Raw genomic sequence first — 15,109 nt, 5'->3', positions numbered from 1 at the left:
AGGTGCACGTGTCCTTGTATATTGGTTCCTGTTGTTCAGGGTAGATGCCTAGAAGTGGTATGACTGGGTCGTAAGGGAGGTCAATCTTTAGCTTTCTAAGGACCCTCCAGACTGCTTTCCAAAGTGGTTGTATGAGTGTACATTCCCACCAGCAGTGTAATAGCGTTCCTCGTTCTCCACATCCCCTCCAGCATTTGTCATTGGCTGATTTGTGGATGTGGGACATTCTGACTGGGGTAAGGTGGTATCTCAGGGTTGTCTTTATTTGCATTTCCTTCACCACCAGGGATGATGAACATTTCCTCATGTGTTTCTTTGCCATTTTTATTTCTTCATTTGAGAAGTCCCTCTTTAGTTCCCTTGCCCATTTAGTAATTGGTTTGTTGGGTTTGGGAGGGATTAGTTTCTTGAGTTCCCTGTATATACAGGATGTTAACCCCTTGTCTGATATATTGCTGGTAAATATTTTTTCCCAATTAGTTGGTTGTCTTTCTAGCTTGGTTGCGATAGCTTTATCTGTGCAGAAGCTTTTTATTTTAAGGTAGTCCCATTTGTCGAGTCTCTCTCCAATTTGTTGTGACCCTGGGACTCTGTTCAGGAAATTCCTTCCTGTGCCTATTAGTTCAAGTGTCTCTCCTACTCTGTCCTGCAGTAGTTTCAGAGATTCAGGTTTAATGTTAAGGTCTTTAATCCATTTTGAGTTGATGTTGGTGCATGGTGATAGGCTGGGGTCCACTTTTAGTTTTCTGCATGTGGCTGCCCAGTTTTCCCAGCACCAGCGGTTGAAGAGGCTGTGTTTCTTCCATTGTATGTCTTTGGCTCCTTTGTCGAATATCAGCTGGCTGTAGGCCTGTGGATTTATTTCTGGATCTTCTATTCTGTTCCATTGGTCTTCGGGTCTGTTTTTGTGCCAGTACCATGCTGTCTTTGTTATTATAGCTCTGTAGTAGAGTTTGAAGTTCGGCATGGATAGCCCTCCCATATTGTCTTTATCCCCTAGAATTGTTTTGGCTATTCTAGGTCTTTTGTTGTTCCATATGAATTTTTGGACTGTTTTCTGTATTTCAGAGATGTACGTCATTGGGATTTTAATAGGAATTGCGTTGAATTTGTATATTAGTTTTGGAAGTATTACCATCTTTACTATATTAAGTCAGCCTATCCAGGAGCATGGGAGGTCTTTCCATTTCCTAGTGTCTTCTGCAATTTCTTTCTTTAACTTTTTATAGTTCTCATTAAATAGTTCTTTTACGTCTTTGGTTAGGTTAATTCCTAAATATTTTATTTTTCGGGAGGTTATTGTGAATGGGGTTGCTCCCTTTATTTCCCTCTCTTCCTGTACATTATCAGTGTATAGGAAGGCAACTGATTTTTGTGGGTTTATTTTGTATCCTGCTATTTTGCCGAAGTGATTTATGATTTCTAAGAGTTTGGGGATGGAGTTTTTGGGATCATGGAGGTATAGTATCATGTCATCTGCAAAAAGGGATAGTTTAACTTCTTCTTTCCCTATGCGGATCCCTTTAATGTCTTTTTCTTGCCTTATTGCCCTGGCTAAGGGTTCTAGGACTATATTGAAGAGGAGTGGAGACAGTGGGCATCCTTGCCTAGTTCCTGATTTTAGGAGAATTGGTTGTAGCTTTTCCCCATTAAGTATAATATTGGCTATTGGTCTGTCATAAATGGCTTTTATTGTTTTTAGAAATGTTCCTTCTATTCCTATTTTCTCCAGAGCTTTTAGCATGAATGAATGTTGAATTTTGTCAAAGGCCTTTTCTGCATCTGTAGCGATAATCATGTGTTTCTTGACCTTGGCTCTGTTGATATGTTGGATTACATTTATTGACTTACGTATGTTAAACCATCCCTGTGTCTCTGGGATGAAGCCTACCTGGTCATAGTGAATTATTTTTTTTATGTGTTTCTGGATTCTGTTAGCTAGAATCTTGTTAAGGATCTTTGCATCTGTGTTCATCAAGGAGATTGACCTGTAATTCTCCTTTTTGGTTGGGTCTTTGCCTGGTTTGGGGATGAGTGTGATATTGGCTTCGTAGAATGAGTTTGGGATAGCTCCTTCCTTCTCTGTTTCTCTGAAGAGCTTGAGGAATATGGGTATTAGTTCTTGTTTAAAGGTCTTATAGAATTCTGCTGTGAATCCATCTGGTCCTGGGCTTTTTTTTGTTGGAAGACTTTTGATAGCTTCCTGTATCTCATTATAGGATATTGGCTTATTTAATTGGTTAACTTCTTCTTTGCTCAGTTTGGGCAACTTGTATTTCTCTAAAAATGCATCCATTTCTGCCCGATTTTCTTCCTTTAGAGAGTATAGCTTTTGAAAGTAGTCTGTTAGAATTGTTTGGATATCTTGGGTACGTGTGGTGATGTTTCCCGTGGCATCCCTAATCCTATTAATATAGGTTTCCTCTCTTCTTTTTTTAATTAATCTAGCCAATGGGCCATCAATTTTGTTTATTTTTTCAAAGAACCAGCTTTTTGTTTGGTTTATTTTGGTTATGGTTTTCTGATTTTCTAATTGGTTAATCTCTGCTTTTAATTTGGTTATCTGGCTTCTTCTAGTAGCTTTAGGTCCCATTTTTTCCTGTTTTTCTAGCTGTTTTAATTGCAACATGAGATTATTTACTTGGTCTGTCTCCATTCTCTTGATGTGGGCACTGAGGGCAATAAATTTGCCCCTCAGGACTGCTTTTGCTGTGTCCCACAAGTTTCTTTGTGAGGTGTTTTCATTTTCATTGAGTTGTAGGAAATGCTTTATTTCTTCTCTGATCTCTTCTGTTATCCAGGCATTGTTAAGGAGTGTGCTGTTCAATTTCCATGTATTGGAGAAATTTCTGCGGTATGCTTTGTTATTGAGAGCTAGCTTGATTCCACTGTGGTCAGATAGGATACAGGGGATTATGTCGATCCCTTTGTATTTGCTTAAGTTCCTTGCATGAACTATGATATGGTCTATTTTGGAGAAAGTTCCGTGAGCTGCTGAGAAGAATGTGTACTGTGTTGTTTTAGGGTGAAATACTCGGTAGATGTCAGTTAATTCCGCTTGAAGTATGGCCTCTCTTAATTCAGTAGCTTCTTTGCCAATCCTCTGGTTGGTAGACCTGTCCTTTGGTGAGAGTGGTGTGTTAAAGTCTCCTAGTATTATCGTATTGGGATCTATTTTACATAGACTGCTTTTTTGAATGGCAACTCCTTTGTACAACTACCTCAAGATAATAAAAATACAACCTTAAAAATAACAAAGCAAGCATTTGATAAGGCCATCAGTATGATGGTGCAGTTTTCACATTTGGATTTATTGAACCCTCTTCTGAAAAAACTCCTCAAGAACTCGTAGCATTTCATGACTAATTTAATCAGCCTCTGATACCAGAAGTGTTATGCATGTATTAGAACCTATTTCAAGCTATGAAGTAACTGAAACTAACAAGTCTTGTTTATACCTTGTAAATATTAGCCCTGTTGGTCTGTGCTCTGTTGCCCCAGCATATTACTAATTGTACTATCAGTGAAAATGCTGTGTCAGGTCCTTTTACATTACTGTTCCCAGGGAAACCCTTTGCAGCTTTATTTCAAAAGGAACTATCCTGATAGAAATTCTTTGCTTTTTTATCCTCTGTTTTCTATAATAATTATCCTTTTGAAAGCCAAAGGATATAAATTCTCTTCCAAAGGCTGTAGTTAAGCAAAATGGAATCCAAACCACTTACCATCCTCTTTCCTCAATTTCTTTCAGTAGAAATGGGAGATAATTTTTTGGAGATAATTTTTGCTATGTATCCAGCTTTTAAAGGAGATGGAATAGTCATTGGAGAAAAGGCTTTGCTGCTGTGAAAGGACTAGAAGAGAGGCAGTCTTTAATGATAATTTCTACTTTAGTCATGGATTTTAAAAAGAACCCAGATATAGTAAATATTTTGTTGTATTTTTTTGGTGCACTATAGTAATCACATTCAAAACTATTGAAATAATAATCTAATTGGGAAATAAGGCTAGCACATGTAAAACCAAAAGAAAATAATATACAACCTCCTGGATATCCAGGAGGCTGATATCTGAGAACTATGGTTTAAAGCTAGCCTGGGAAAGAAAGTCTTGTGAGACTCTTTATCTCCAATTAATCACCAAAAAAAAAACCAGAAACAGAGCTGTGGCACAAGTGGCAGAGTGCCAACCTTGAGCAAAAAGCTAAGGGACAGCTCCCAGGCCTAAGTTCTGGTGCCAGTACTGGCACACAAATACATACATATATATGGATTTTTTTTATTGTGAAAATACTGTACAGAGGGGTTACAATTACATGGGCAAGATAATGAGTACATTTCTTTTGTTGTTGTTGTTTGTTATTTTTAATTTTTATTTTTTATTGTAAAAATACTGTACAGAGGGGTTACAATTAGATGGGCAAGATAATGAGTACATTTCTTAATCAAGCATTGTAGCCTCCTCCTTTGTTTCCCCTTCCCATCCTCCCACCCCATCCCCCCCACCCAATCCTCCCCACCCCCCCACCAAAGTTATAAAGTTTGTTTTTGACATAACGACTTGTACATCTCACTGTTGCAATTTGTTTTTTTTCCTTCCTCTCCACAAATTATACTAACATCAAATACAGTGAAAGGAGGGGTTATACTGTGGGGGAGGGACATACAAAGCAACAAAGAAATCATCTTATATATAGATTTTTTTCAAAACTAAAAGTTGCCTCTGTTTTCTTTCAGTCTAGCATAGTACCTACTTGTGATTTATCTCTCTAGTCTTTTGAAGGCTTTATCATGAGTTGAAAGAAGTAAAGATTTTGAATTTTTTGTTAAATTTTATCTTATTTTGTTAAATTTTGTTATCTTATTTTGACTCCCTACTGTGTTCCAGGCAGAGTACTCAAGATATTTTAGGAAATGACTAAGAATAACATTCAGACAGTAAAACAGGTATACACTTGAAATGCCAGTTCCCCTTGTACAGCTTCTCATAATTCATTGGATAATATTAGTTCTCATGAAGATGTGGCAACTAGCAAAATCAACCAGTGAAATAAACCAAACCTTGTTTTTGCATCTTCTCACTCAGTAGTTAAGGACTAGATTACTCTAAGTTGCTTTGTTTGCTGTTCTTTTTTTTAAATTTGCATTGTTATTATAAAGGTGATGTGCAGAGGAGTGATAGTTACATATGTCATGTAACGAGCACATTTCTTTTTGGAAAGCATCACCCCTTCCCTTGGGAACATTTCTTTTTTGGACAGTGTCACCCTTCCCCTCACTCTCTCAGCTTCATGCCAGGACTCTTGGCATTCTGTATGTGTGTATATATATATATATATATATGTATATGTATATATATATGTATATATATATAGAGAGAGAGACATTCTGTATATATATAATATATATCTATATCTATATAATATATATATATATATCTATATTAGAAAGGGGCAATTTATCTTGCTATTCTAATAGGCCTTGCACTACCCAGGATCCATCATTTTGATTCTGTATTCACCAAGAAACTTTCTTGGCTAAGCATGGATTTGTGAGTGGTCTTCATTAAGAAGTCAGTGTTCTGTAAAAACCATTTGTCCTACTCTTTCTCTGAATGGTTACTATAAAAACTAAATATCAGCTATTCTAATACTTAAGTGGTCACACATTATGGGTTTGTTTAGCATTAATTTGTTCATTTGGTTCATGATTATCTCTGGGTTCAATGGACACTTTCTCATCTGTACAATCAACCACCAAGTTACTATTTTTTCTTTCATTCTGTCATCATCTTATTTCAATAGATAAGTTGGCACCTAAAAACATTTACAACACTGAGAAATTTAAAATTTTTTAAGCCCTTAGCTTTCCTTAGTAGGGAAAATACTAGTTCTCTTAGATACGTATGTATTAATGTAGCCTGACATTGATAAAATATTACTTACAACTGAAAGCATTTTTAGGAAACAGATATCATAGTTACATCTTCTTAGAATAGCTGTGCTTATGAAGCATAATGAATGAGTGACCTGCTTTGGGAAATGCTAACAATTGTTTCTGACATAGGTTCAGTCACCTGTGGACTCTGCCACAATGTCCCCAGTAGAAAGGACAGCAGCCTGGGTTCTGAACAACGGACAATATGAAGAGGATGTGGAAGAATCTGAGCAAAATCCAGATGAAGCTAAGCATGCTGAGAAGGTAGAATTTAGTCTTTTTATTAACGCACTGCCCTCGCAACTGATAAACCACTAAAAGGGTATCAAGCCAAGAATACAATCTGCCCTGCCTCATTTCTACCTCTACTGTACTTTTTATGCTGCCTGTCATGTCTATGTCTAATGAGTCAGTAGTATTTCTATATGATCATATATGGAAAATGCCCATCATACTACAGGGGGAGTATAGCATAACTTTATACATATTGGCTTAAATCTTGATTTCATTCATGTCTAGTCATTTCAAGTAAATAATTGGTACTTATATAAATCATTTGTTTATAGGTAAATACTTAATATTTCTATATATCAATTATTTATAATCAACCAGGTCAAAATTTCCTTAGGATAACATATTTGTATGTCTTGATAACAGTTTGCTTAGGATTTTGGTGGTTTTATTGTTTGGTTTTTGCTGTTTTGGTTTGTTTCTTGTTTGACCTTGGTAGGGGGGCAGGGGCCACAGCTGGCCCAGCCTGGGCTTGAACTCAGGGTCTGGGCACTGTCCCTAAGCTTTTTTTTTTTTTCAACCCAGGCTAGAATTCTACCACTTGAGCCACAGCTCCCCATCTCTTTGGTAGTTTATTGGATATGAGTCTCATGGACTTTCCTGCCTAAGCTGAATTTCAACTGTGACCCTTAGATCACAGCCTCCAGCACCCAGCTGTTTGCCTTTTATAAGTAAAAAACGCATATCTCTATAGATAATTCTTCAAGAGGGTTTTTTGTTTTTGTTTTATTTAGATTTGGGTTTTGGTCCTGGAGCTTGAACTCAGTGCCTTTACTCACTAGGCAAGCACTCTGATACTTAAGCTATGTCCCTGTCCTTGCTTTTAGTTTTTTAGTTAGAGTCTTGTGTTTTTGCCCCAACCAATTGTGACTATGCTGTTCCTACCTGTGTCTCCCAAGGATTTACAGTTATGAACCACTGTGCCAGTTTTTGTTTTGGTTTTTGAGACTAGGCTCTTTATGTAACTTGGTCTTGGCCCGAGCTCTCAATCCTTCAACGTTAGGTTCCTGAGTTGAGGGTATTGTTTTGTTTCTAGTTTGTTTATTTTTAATCCAAGCTCAAAGACATAAATGGCACATATTTTCTCTCACATGAAGACTCTAGTTCTAAAATACAAACAAAATAAAATGATAAAATGTTTGTATTTACAAACATGATAAAATTTGTATATATACATATGCCTGTATATATACGTAATACCCAAGCATATTATATACACAAACAAACTGACTAAAGATGGAATCCAAAGGTGTAACTCCCTTAAACAACTAATGTACTGTTTATAAAAATGAATTCCAGGAAATGGAAATATGTTTGTGGGGGGGAGGGTAACGAAGGGGAGACCATCAATGGAGTAATAAAGCCTGAATGAATGCAAACATTGTAGCCCACATACATTATGTAAAAAATAAACTACATAATTTGAGAGTAGGAATGACAGGGGGAAATAGGGGAGAAGGAGGGAAGAGGTGACATTGACAAGAAGCATTGTACTCATAACATGACCTGTGAAATTGTAATCCCTTTGTACAACTACTTAATAATAAATAAAAGAAAAAAGAGAAATTGACACTTTATGAGTACAATGCATCTTGATCAGTGTCATTTCTTCCAGTAGGTTTCCCCCAAATTTAATTACTTTGAATAAAACATTAAATATTCGTCCTTCAGAAATTATATTACATGTTATTCACCTCTTAATTAAAATTATGGAGCAATATTTCCCTGATTTTAGTGAAAATGTGTAAGAGTTTCCCTGGTTGTGATTCTTTGTAGGTAGAGCCTTTGGTAGGCAACTAGGTTTACATGCGGTCATATGGTCATACATAATGGGGTTGATGTTCTTAGAAAAGGAGATGCCAGAAATGTCCCTCTATTGCTCACTCTTGCTGCCATGTGAGGACAAGTAAGAAGTGAAGCTTGGAGAAAGCTGACCAAGAGCCCTGGCATCAGTCTTCTAAGACCCACAACTGTGAGAAGATAAATAAATGCCTTTTAACTAAAAGAAAAGAAGGGAGGAGGGGAAAGAAAGGGAAGGAAGGAAGAGGGGAGGAAGGGGAAAGAGAGAAGAGAGGAGAGGAGAGGAGAAGAGAGGAAAGGAGAGGAGGAAGGGAAAAAAGGAAGGAAGGAAGCAAGCTAGCTGGACATGGAAAACAAGGTTTATCAATTACCTTGATGTCACATATAGCATTGGTACATTTAATTGAGAACAAGACAATTAACTTCTTATTAATATAATCCTAAACTTTTTACTCTAGTGCTTCAGAACTGCCATAAAAACTCATCTTTCATTTTCTAGGTTAACAAGTATAATTTATAACTATGATATTGGTAAACAATAGCTAGTAGTTTGATCATCAATTGAATGAGATAATATTGTATTTTACAAAGTGCCATACAGAATTATTATTATCAACTAATGAATGTAACTTATGCTTCTCACCTTACCTAGAAAATTTTACATGCCATTGTAACAGCCCATCCACAGTAACCTCAGTAAAAAGGCCACACAACCAATTAAATTACTGACCAATTGAATTACTGAGTTTTTATAAGGCTTCTCAGTGAGAATACACACATATAGTATAGCAAGTATAGAATATTGAGCAGATGAGCTATGTCCTGCAAATTAACCTAGAAGTAGCATTAATCAGCACTAAAAAAAATATAGACCTTTGCTTAATGCTTGTAGCCTGAATATGTTACTCGTTGTAGTTAGAGAACAGTAATAGCCTACTTTGCCATGAGATTCGATTACTGATTTAGTGGCTTGGCAATACAGAAATGTTGCTTATTCTCGGAAGGACTTATTCTAGTAGAAGGAAAAAATGGCAGTCTGATGAGCCAAGATATGTCAGGAATCCCACAGTACAGGTGATCATGCATAAATTTCTTCTCATAGACAGCTGGCTTTTCACTCAAATCATTTATCAGACTTCTAAGTGCTTGATCTTTTTTCATTTTTTTTTCTTCCATGACACAATCTGACACTATCACAGATTGGATGTGGCTTGCAGCAACTGATAATTTAATGTAGAGAGAAGTATATAAATCTGTAGAATTGGAATGCCAAGTTAAGATTTTAAAATGTGACTTTAGAAGGAGGCCAAAGCTTCATTAACATTTATGCCAGTTGATAATTTTAAATAACACAAGCAACAGCACAGAATTGGTGGCTCAGACTGCATCCAGCTGCATTGCTTTTTGTCAAGTAAATCTCCAATTTTAAAATGAATGTAATTCTTCCTGTCATTTGTGCTTCTTTTCCTTTGTTGTAGTATGAACAAGAAATTAGTAAACTGAAGGAACGCCTGAGGGTATCCAGTCGACGGCTGGAGGAATATGAGCGCCGGTTGCTTGTACAAGAACAGCAGATGCAGAAGCTGCTACTGGAATACAAGGCCAGGCTAGAGGACAGTGAAGAGAGGCTGCGCAGGCAACAGGAAGAGAAGGACAGCCAGATGAAAAGCATTATCAGCAGGTTAGCGGACCACCTTGTAGCAGGGGTCTCCCTCTCCTTATCATGGGAAGATGATCAAACATTCTGACCAGAATGGGCACAACATCCATCTTCACTCATACATACTCTGTAGATTCACTACAGGTGTGAAGACCCTCTCTTCAAGCATCCTAAAAATGAGACCTAGTATACTTCCTATTTTTCTTTACCCAGAACAATTAGAAAAAAGGAAGAAGCTCTAGAAGCTCTCCTTTGAAGTTTTAGAAAGAGAACTATCCAAGGCTCAGTTTTTTCAAAACAAGTCCAAAAACACTGAAAGGAATCTCACCAGATATATTTAGGAACAATAGAGAATGATTCCAAACAAGGGAGAATAAGGGTGATGTCAGGTTTACTATTTATATAGCATTCACTGTGGGCCAAGCACTTTTCTAAGCACTTGATCTCAACCTTTGAGACAGGCATCATTATCATTCTTATTTTACAGACAAAAAAAAAAAACAAAATGAAATAGACTCATCAATTCTTTTATCCATCATCACATAGTAGTGCATTAAGATTGGAGCCCTTGCAACCCGGCCCCAAAGTTTATACTCATGTAACAGAAGATAGAAATAGTGTGTTATTTTAGTAGAGGCAGTTGTCCATAATACTGAAAGAGATAGGACAGTGGATACCATATAACTTGACATTGAGGAGAGGATGGGGAGGATGGTTTGGGGGGTTTTGGTGGTTGGTTTAATATTTAGAGATGACATAAGTTTACTGAGAGAAGGATCTGATAGGGAGGGAGGAAATGATCATCGGAATACTGCTCCAAAGAACATTAAATTCATGGAACCCAGTAACAGTTATAGAAATCAACCTTCAATGTTTTTCTCCAAGGTGGGATAAAGGAAAGATAGTTCACTGGGAAAGAGTAGAAATCTTGAATTATGAGGTTTAAGTTTCTTGTTCTCCACATATCCTAACCCTGTCTTTGAAAATGTTGATATATTCCTACCATACTCCAGGCTAATGGCTGTGGAAGAGGAATTGAAGAAGGATCATGCAGAAATGCAAGCAGTTATTGATGCAAAACAGAAAATCATTGATGCACAGGTAAGCAAGCACTAGATCTAGTAAAATCATCATAATGGTTACTTTCTGAGTTTCCATCTTTGCAAATGGCAAGACAGGCACTAGAAACTGAGACTGCAAGGTTTTTATATTATCTTTTTTACAAATGAGCTTCTACATGGTTTCTTTTTTTTTTCTTTCTTTTACTGACAATTCTGTTAACCTAGCAAAGTATTAGCATATTTAGTACAGTTGTTTGACAAGTGCATGATAGAGCTTACTTCTTTCCGTATGGAAAGGAGGACAGTCTCTAAGGAGATAACTGAGACGTGCACTGCATGTGTCTGGCTTGTGACCTTCACTTGACCATTGCCTGGCTGTACTGATCATGGTCTTGTCAGTCACGTTCACTGCCATCAACTTGTAACCCCAGACAGAAGAGGAATTTCAGGGGAAAGAATGCTATAGAAGATACCTTTCCTTGTTATTCTTTTCGGTCAGGGTTTGGCATTGCTGCTTGGAATGTGCTTGGCCACCCTTCTTTGTTGATGCTGTGCTTAGAGACCCTCCTCAGATAAAACTTGGTAAGGAAAGGGTGATGAAATCAGAACCTGGACCTCTGTTTATGAGCGCTTACACCGGTGTCACCAGTGAGGTGATGGCTGCCCAGGAGGCAGTAGATGCTTTTCACACCTCTTCCTTTACCAATTCAAAATAGTGTTTTATTTCCTAAAGTGAAAAAAATAGCAGAAGGCAAGTATAGTTACAACAGTGGCTTACCTAACCACTGGATGTATCATGTCTCTGAACACAACTACCTCGTTTGCATTTCTCACCCTTAAGTTGTGAAATAAAAGATAGAGCAAGGACCTGACAAACGGTTTCCTTCTTTCCCTACACATCAGTCAGTAGTCAATATTTGTTGGAGTCCCCAGTATTCTTAAGCATGCATGTAACAGTCTAGTTGACTTAAAGGATCAATGTTGGATGGAGTTAATTTTTCAACAGAATTGGGAATCAGGCTGAGAATATAGCCATGAGGAAAATGATACATGGGTCTGGTATTCATGCAAGATCACTAGACTTGGAAGCTCTTGCATCAGCACAGTTCCCAAAGCATTTTGAACTCTATAGATTCTTGTACTTGGTTCTTTAAACACACACACACACACACACACACACACACACACACACACACACACACGAAACCTTTCTAGGTGTCCCCAGGATGATTGAGTGAGTGAAGGATAACAGAGACAAGGCCATCTTGGTCTACCATAGATAAATGATTATCCTATATGCCTTGGTACCCATGACAGAAAAGAAATCTGAAATGAATACAGTTGCTTTCTGTGTGTTAGAGTTAAATCTAGTACTGTGACTTTTCAAAATAGTAACACTGGGTGCCTGTGAATGGTTTTCATCTCTTAGCAGCCCTGTGCTCCCAGAAAAAAGGCTCCCACCCATCTGGAGTATGTTTGTGCTGCCAGGCACAGACTACATCAGCCTAAGCTAGAACTGCAAATAGGTATGCACTCCAGGGTTGAGTGGCAGAACCACCAGTCCTGGACCTTGTAGTGCCTATATAGGAACCCTAATGATGGTACTGGAGGGCAGTTTTTCAAATACAAGATCAGGGAATGAGCCATCTTTTACCTCCAGGCATAAGAGAGACAGTGACTCCCAGGATCTCTCCATGTAACTCAAATGGAGGACAGAAAAGGGTTTCCTCCTATCAGAAGCAAAGAGCTGCCTAGTTATTATCGCAAGTGATATCTCCACTGTGTTAAATTACAGGTCATAAATGGAAATGAAATTATTCAAACAGGCAAGTAAACCCTGTCCGTTCTCTAGCTGAGCAGTTCCCAGCCCTGGCCTAGTACACTTGCCTCCTACACATTCCAGCTCCTGCCACTCCCCTTACTGAAATCCTTCCTGTCAGGCATGAATTAGATTGCTTGTCGTCAGACCACACAGAATCAAAAAATGTCAGAGAGCAACTTTTGCCAGTCAAACAACGTTCAGAGTAACTTTGAAAAAATAATAGTAATCGGTGCCTTTTGATTTAAGAAGTTGATAATAGAGCAAACTACAAAGGGAGTTTCTCTACCTGGAAGATTAAATTAGATTTTTTTTTATGGATGCTTGATTTGAGGGGGATTAAATCCTGGAAAATCCTAATTTCCTTAAATCTTGGTTCTTACAACTTACATAAATATTGAAGTATCTTTTCTTGTTAATCATTTCAAGAAGTTACCAGTTTTACTAGTATAATTTTTCACTTATTGTACAAAAAATGTTCAAAACCAAATATATATAATTTAAATTTAAAGATTACTAGTTACTCTGTTTAGAAGTCATTCCTAACTATGAAGAAAAGCATAATATTTGACACCTACTTATTTTCTGATAACCACCTACCTCTTATTTTTTTTGTAACCTATTGGCTTTTTTTTATAATTTTTTATTATAAAGATACTGTACAGAGGGGTTACAGTTACATTAGTAATGAGTAGATTTCCTATCAGACATTGCTACCCCCTCCTTTGTTTTTCCCCTGCCATCCACCTATTAGCATTTAAAAGATCTATCTGGGTGAGTGGTTCACACCTATAATCCTAGCTATTTGGTAAGATAAGATCAGGAGTATTGCATTTCCAGGCCAGCCCAAGCCAAAAAGTCTGAGTCTCCTTGTCTGTTGAGGGAAGCTGAACATAGTGGCAGGCATCAGTCTTCCCAGTCACAACAAAAAGCCTAAAGTAGGTGGTTGCAACGTATGTGAATCAAGACCCTATTCTAATAATAACCAATGATAACTTCTACATATATACATACATGTAGAAGTGTGGCTCAGAAGTAGAGTACCAGCCTAGCACAAGCAAGACCCTAAGTTCAAATCCCAGTACTACCACCAAAAAAAAAAAAAAAATCTATACTTGTTTTCAAGTTGTAGTATGACAGTCATGAGCAAAAAAGCCAAATGATATCACAGGGCCCTGAGTTCAAGCCTTAGTACTGACACAAAAAATAGATGCAATAGTAATAATGAAATACCTTAAAAGGACTGGAGGCATGGTTCAAGTGGTAGAATGCCCTGCCTAGTACAGGCAAGGCTCTGAATTAAAACCCAAGTTCAAAAAAAAAAAAATAGAGGTTAGTTAATGAGGCTGGTTTTTTGTATTTTACCACATGAATTTTCGAGGGAAAGGACTTTTTTTTAAAAGGAATAATAGGAAATGGGAGATGGTTTTTGCTTGTTGTTTTTTTTTTGTTTTGTTTTGTTTTTGTCAGTCATGGGACTAGAACTCTGAGCCTGTCCCTCAGCTCTTCAGCTCAAGGTGACCATTCTACCACTTGAGCCACAGCACCACTTCCAGTTTCCTCACAGACTTTCCTGCCCAGGCTGGCTTTCGAACCACAACCCTCAGATCTCAGCCTCCTAAGTAGCTAGGATTACAGTCATGAGCCACCGGTGGCCAGCTTTTTTCGTACTTTTGAAACTGTAGCCACCAGCCCTGCTTCAATATAGATACCCTCCCAACCCAGTGAAGTCAAAGGGAAACATTACTTGATGCTATGGTTTACCCTGATATTTCTCTAGGGTAGTGGTCATCACTCTGCTCAGTCCTGACAACATGCCTCTGGAGCAGAGCTATATTCATTGCCTTGTGTAGCTTCTGCTTTAACAGCAAGGAGCAGCATCAACCCCTATCCCTCCCACCCCCTCTCTGCCTTTCCCACAACTAACCTTATGTTTTTGCCTGGAAGGAAACTTACAGGTAGAAAAGCTTCTTTTTTACTTTAGGGTTATTTATCATAGGGTATTTTCAGTTTCATGAACATAGGTGAAGAATGTTTTTCTCTATGCAAACTTATTTTCTGTTAAATGTTGGCTTCATGGGCTGTGCACTGGTAGCTCATGCCTATTGTCTTAGCTACTCAGGAGGCCGAGATCTGAGGATCACATTTCCAAGGCAGCTTGGGCAAGAAAGTCTGTGAGTCTCTTAATTCCAATTAACCACACAAAAGCCAGAAGGAGAGCTGTGGCTTGCGTGGTAGAGCTCCATTCTTGAGCAAAACTGCTAAGGAAAACTCTAGGCCCTGATTACCAACATGCATACCCCCCACCCACACACACACAGGACTTCATGTTGGAAAATTTCTGAAATAATTTACCTAGCTGCTAAAGCCAAGATAAAGATTTCTCCTAGGCTCTGTGGAACTGGTAATAATTTTGGTCTTTCCTTTAAATCACTTTGTTTTTTTGCCCTTTTTCCACTGGGAAAAAGGAAGGAATGCACATGCACATGCACACATGTGTGTCTGTGTGTATGTGCACACACAACAACCCCTAGTTCCAAAA

The 15,109-nt window shown here is 37.9% G+C and overlaps 1 protein-coding gene across 9 annotated transcripts in view; it reads left to right on the top strand.

Moving 5' to 3' along the window:
* Positions 1–15,109, top strand: part of Rasal2 (RAS protein activator like 2) — a 258,171-nt gene that overhangs the window by 236,652 nt on the left and 6,410 nt on the right. For 6 of the 9 annotated variants that reach the window (XM_070034390.1, XM_070034389.1, XM_070034387.1 and 3 more), the window contains 4 exons: positions 6,066–6,200; positions 9,506–9,708; positions 10,701–10,788; positions 12,544–12,574. In XM_070034390.1, coding sequence (XP_069890491.1) covers positions 6,066–6,200; positions 9,506–9,708; positions 10,701–10,788; positions 12,544–12,574 — 457 coding nt within the window. The remainder of the gene's footprint in view (positions 1–6,065; positions 6,201–9,505; positions 9,709–10,700; positions 10,789–12,543; positions 12,575–15,109) is intronic. The other 3 variants (XM_070034392.1, XM_070034391.1, XM_070034388.1) reach the window with 1 other exon arrangement.

This window comes from Dipodomys merriami, unplaced genomic scaffold (assembly GCF_024711535.1).
Source record: "Dipodomys merriami isolate MVZ:Mamm:240054 unplaced genomic scaffold, mDipMer1.0.p SCAF_24, whole genome shotgun sequence".
NCBI lineage: Eukaryota > Metazoa > Chordata > Mammalia > Rodentia > Heteromyidae > Dipodomys > Dipodomys merriami.
The sequence above is the reverse complement of the archived record's forward strand: the minus strand, read 5'-3'. Positions and strand labels throughout refer to the sequence as shown.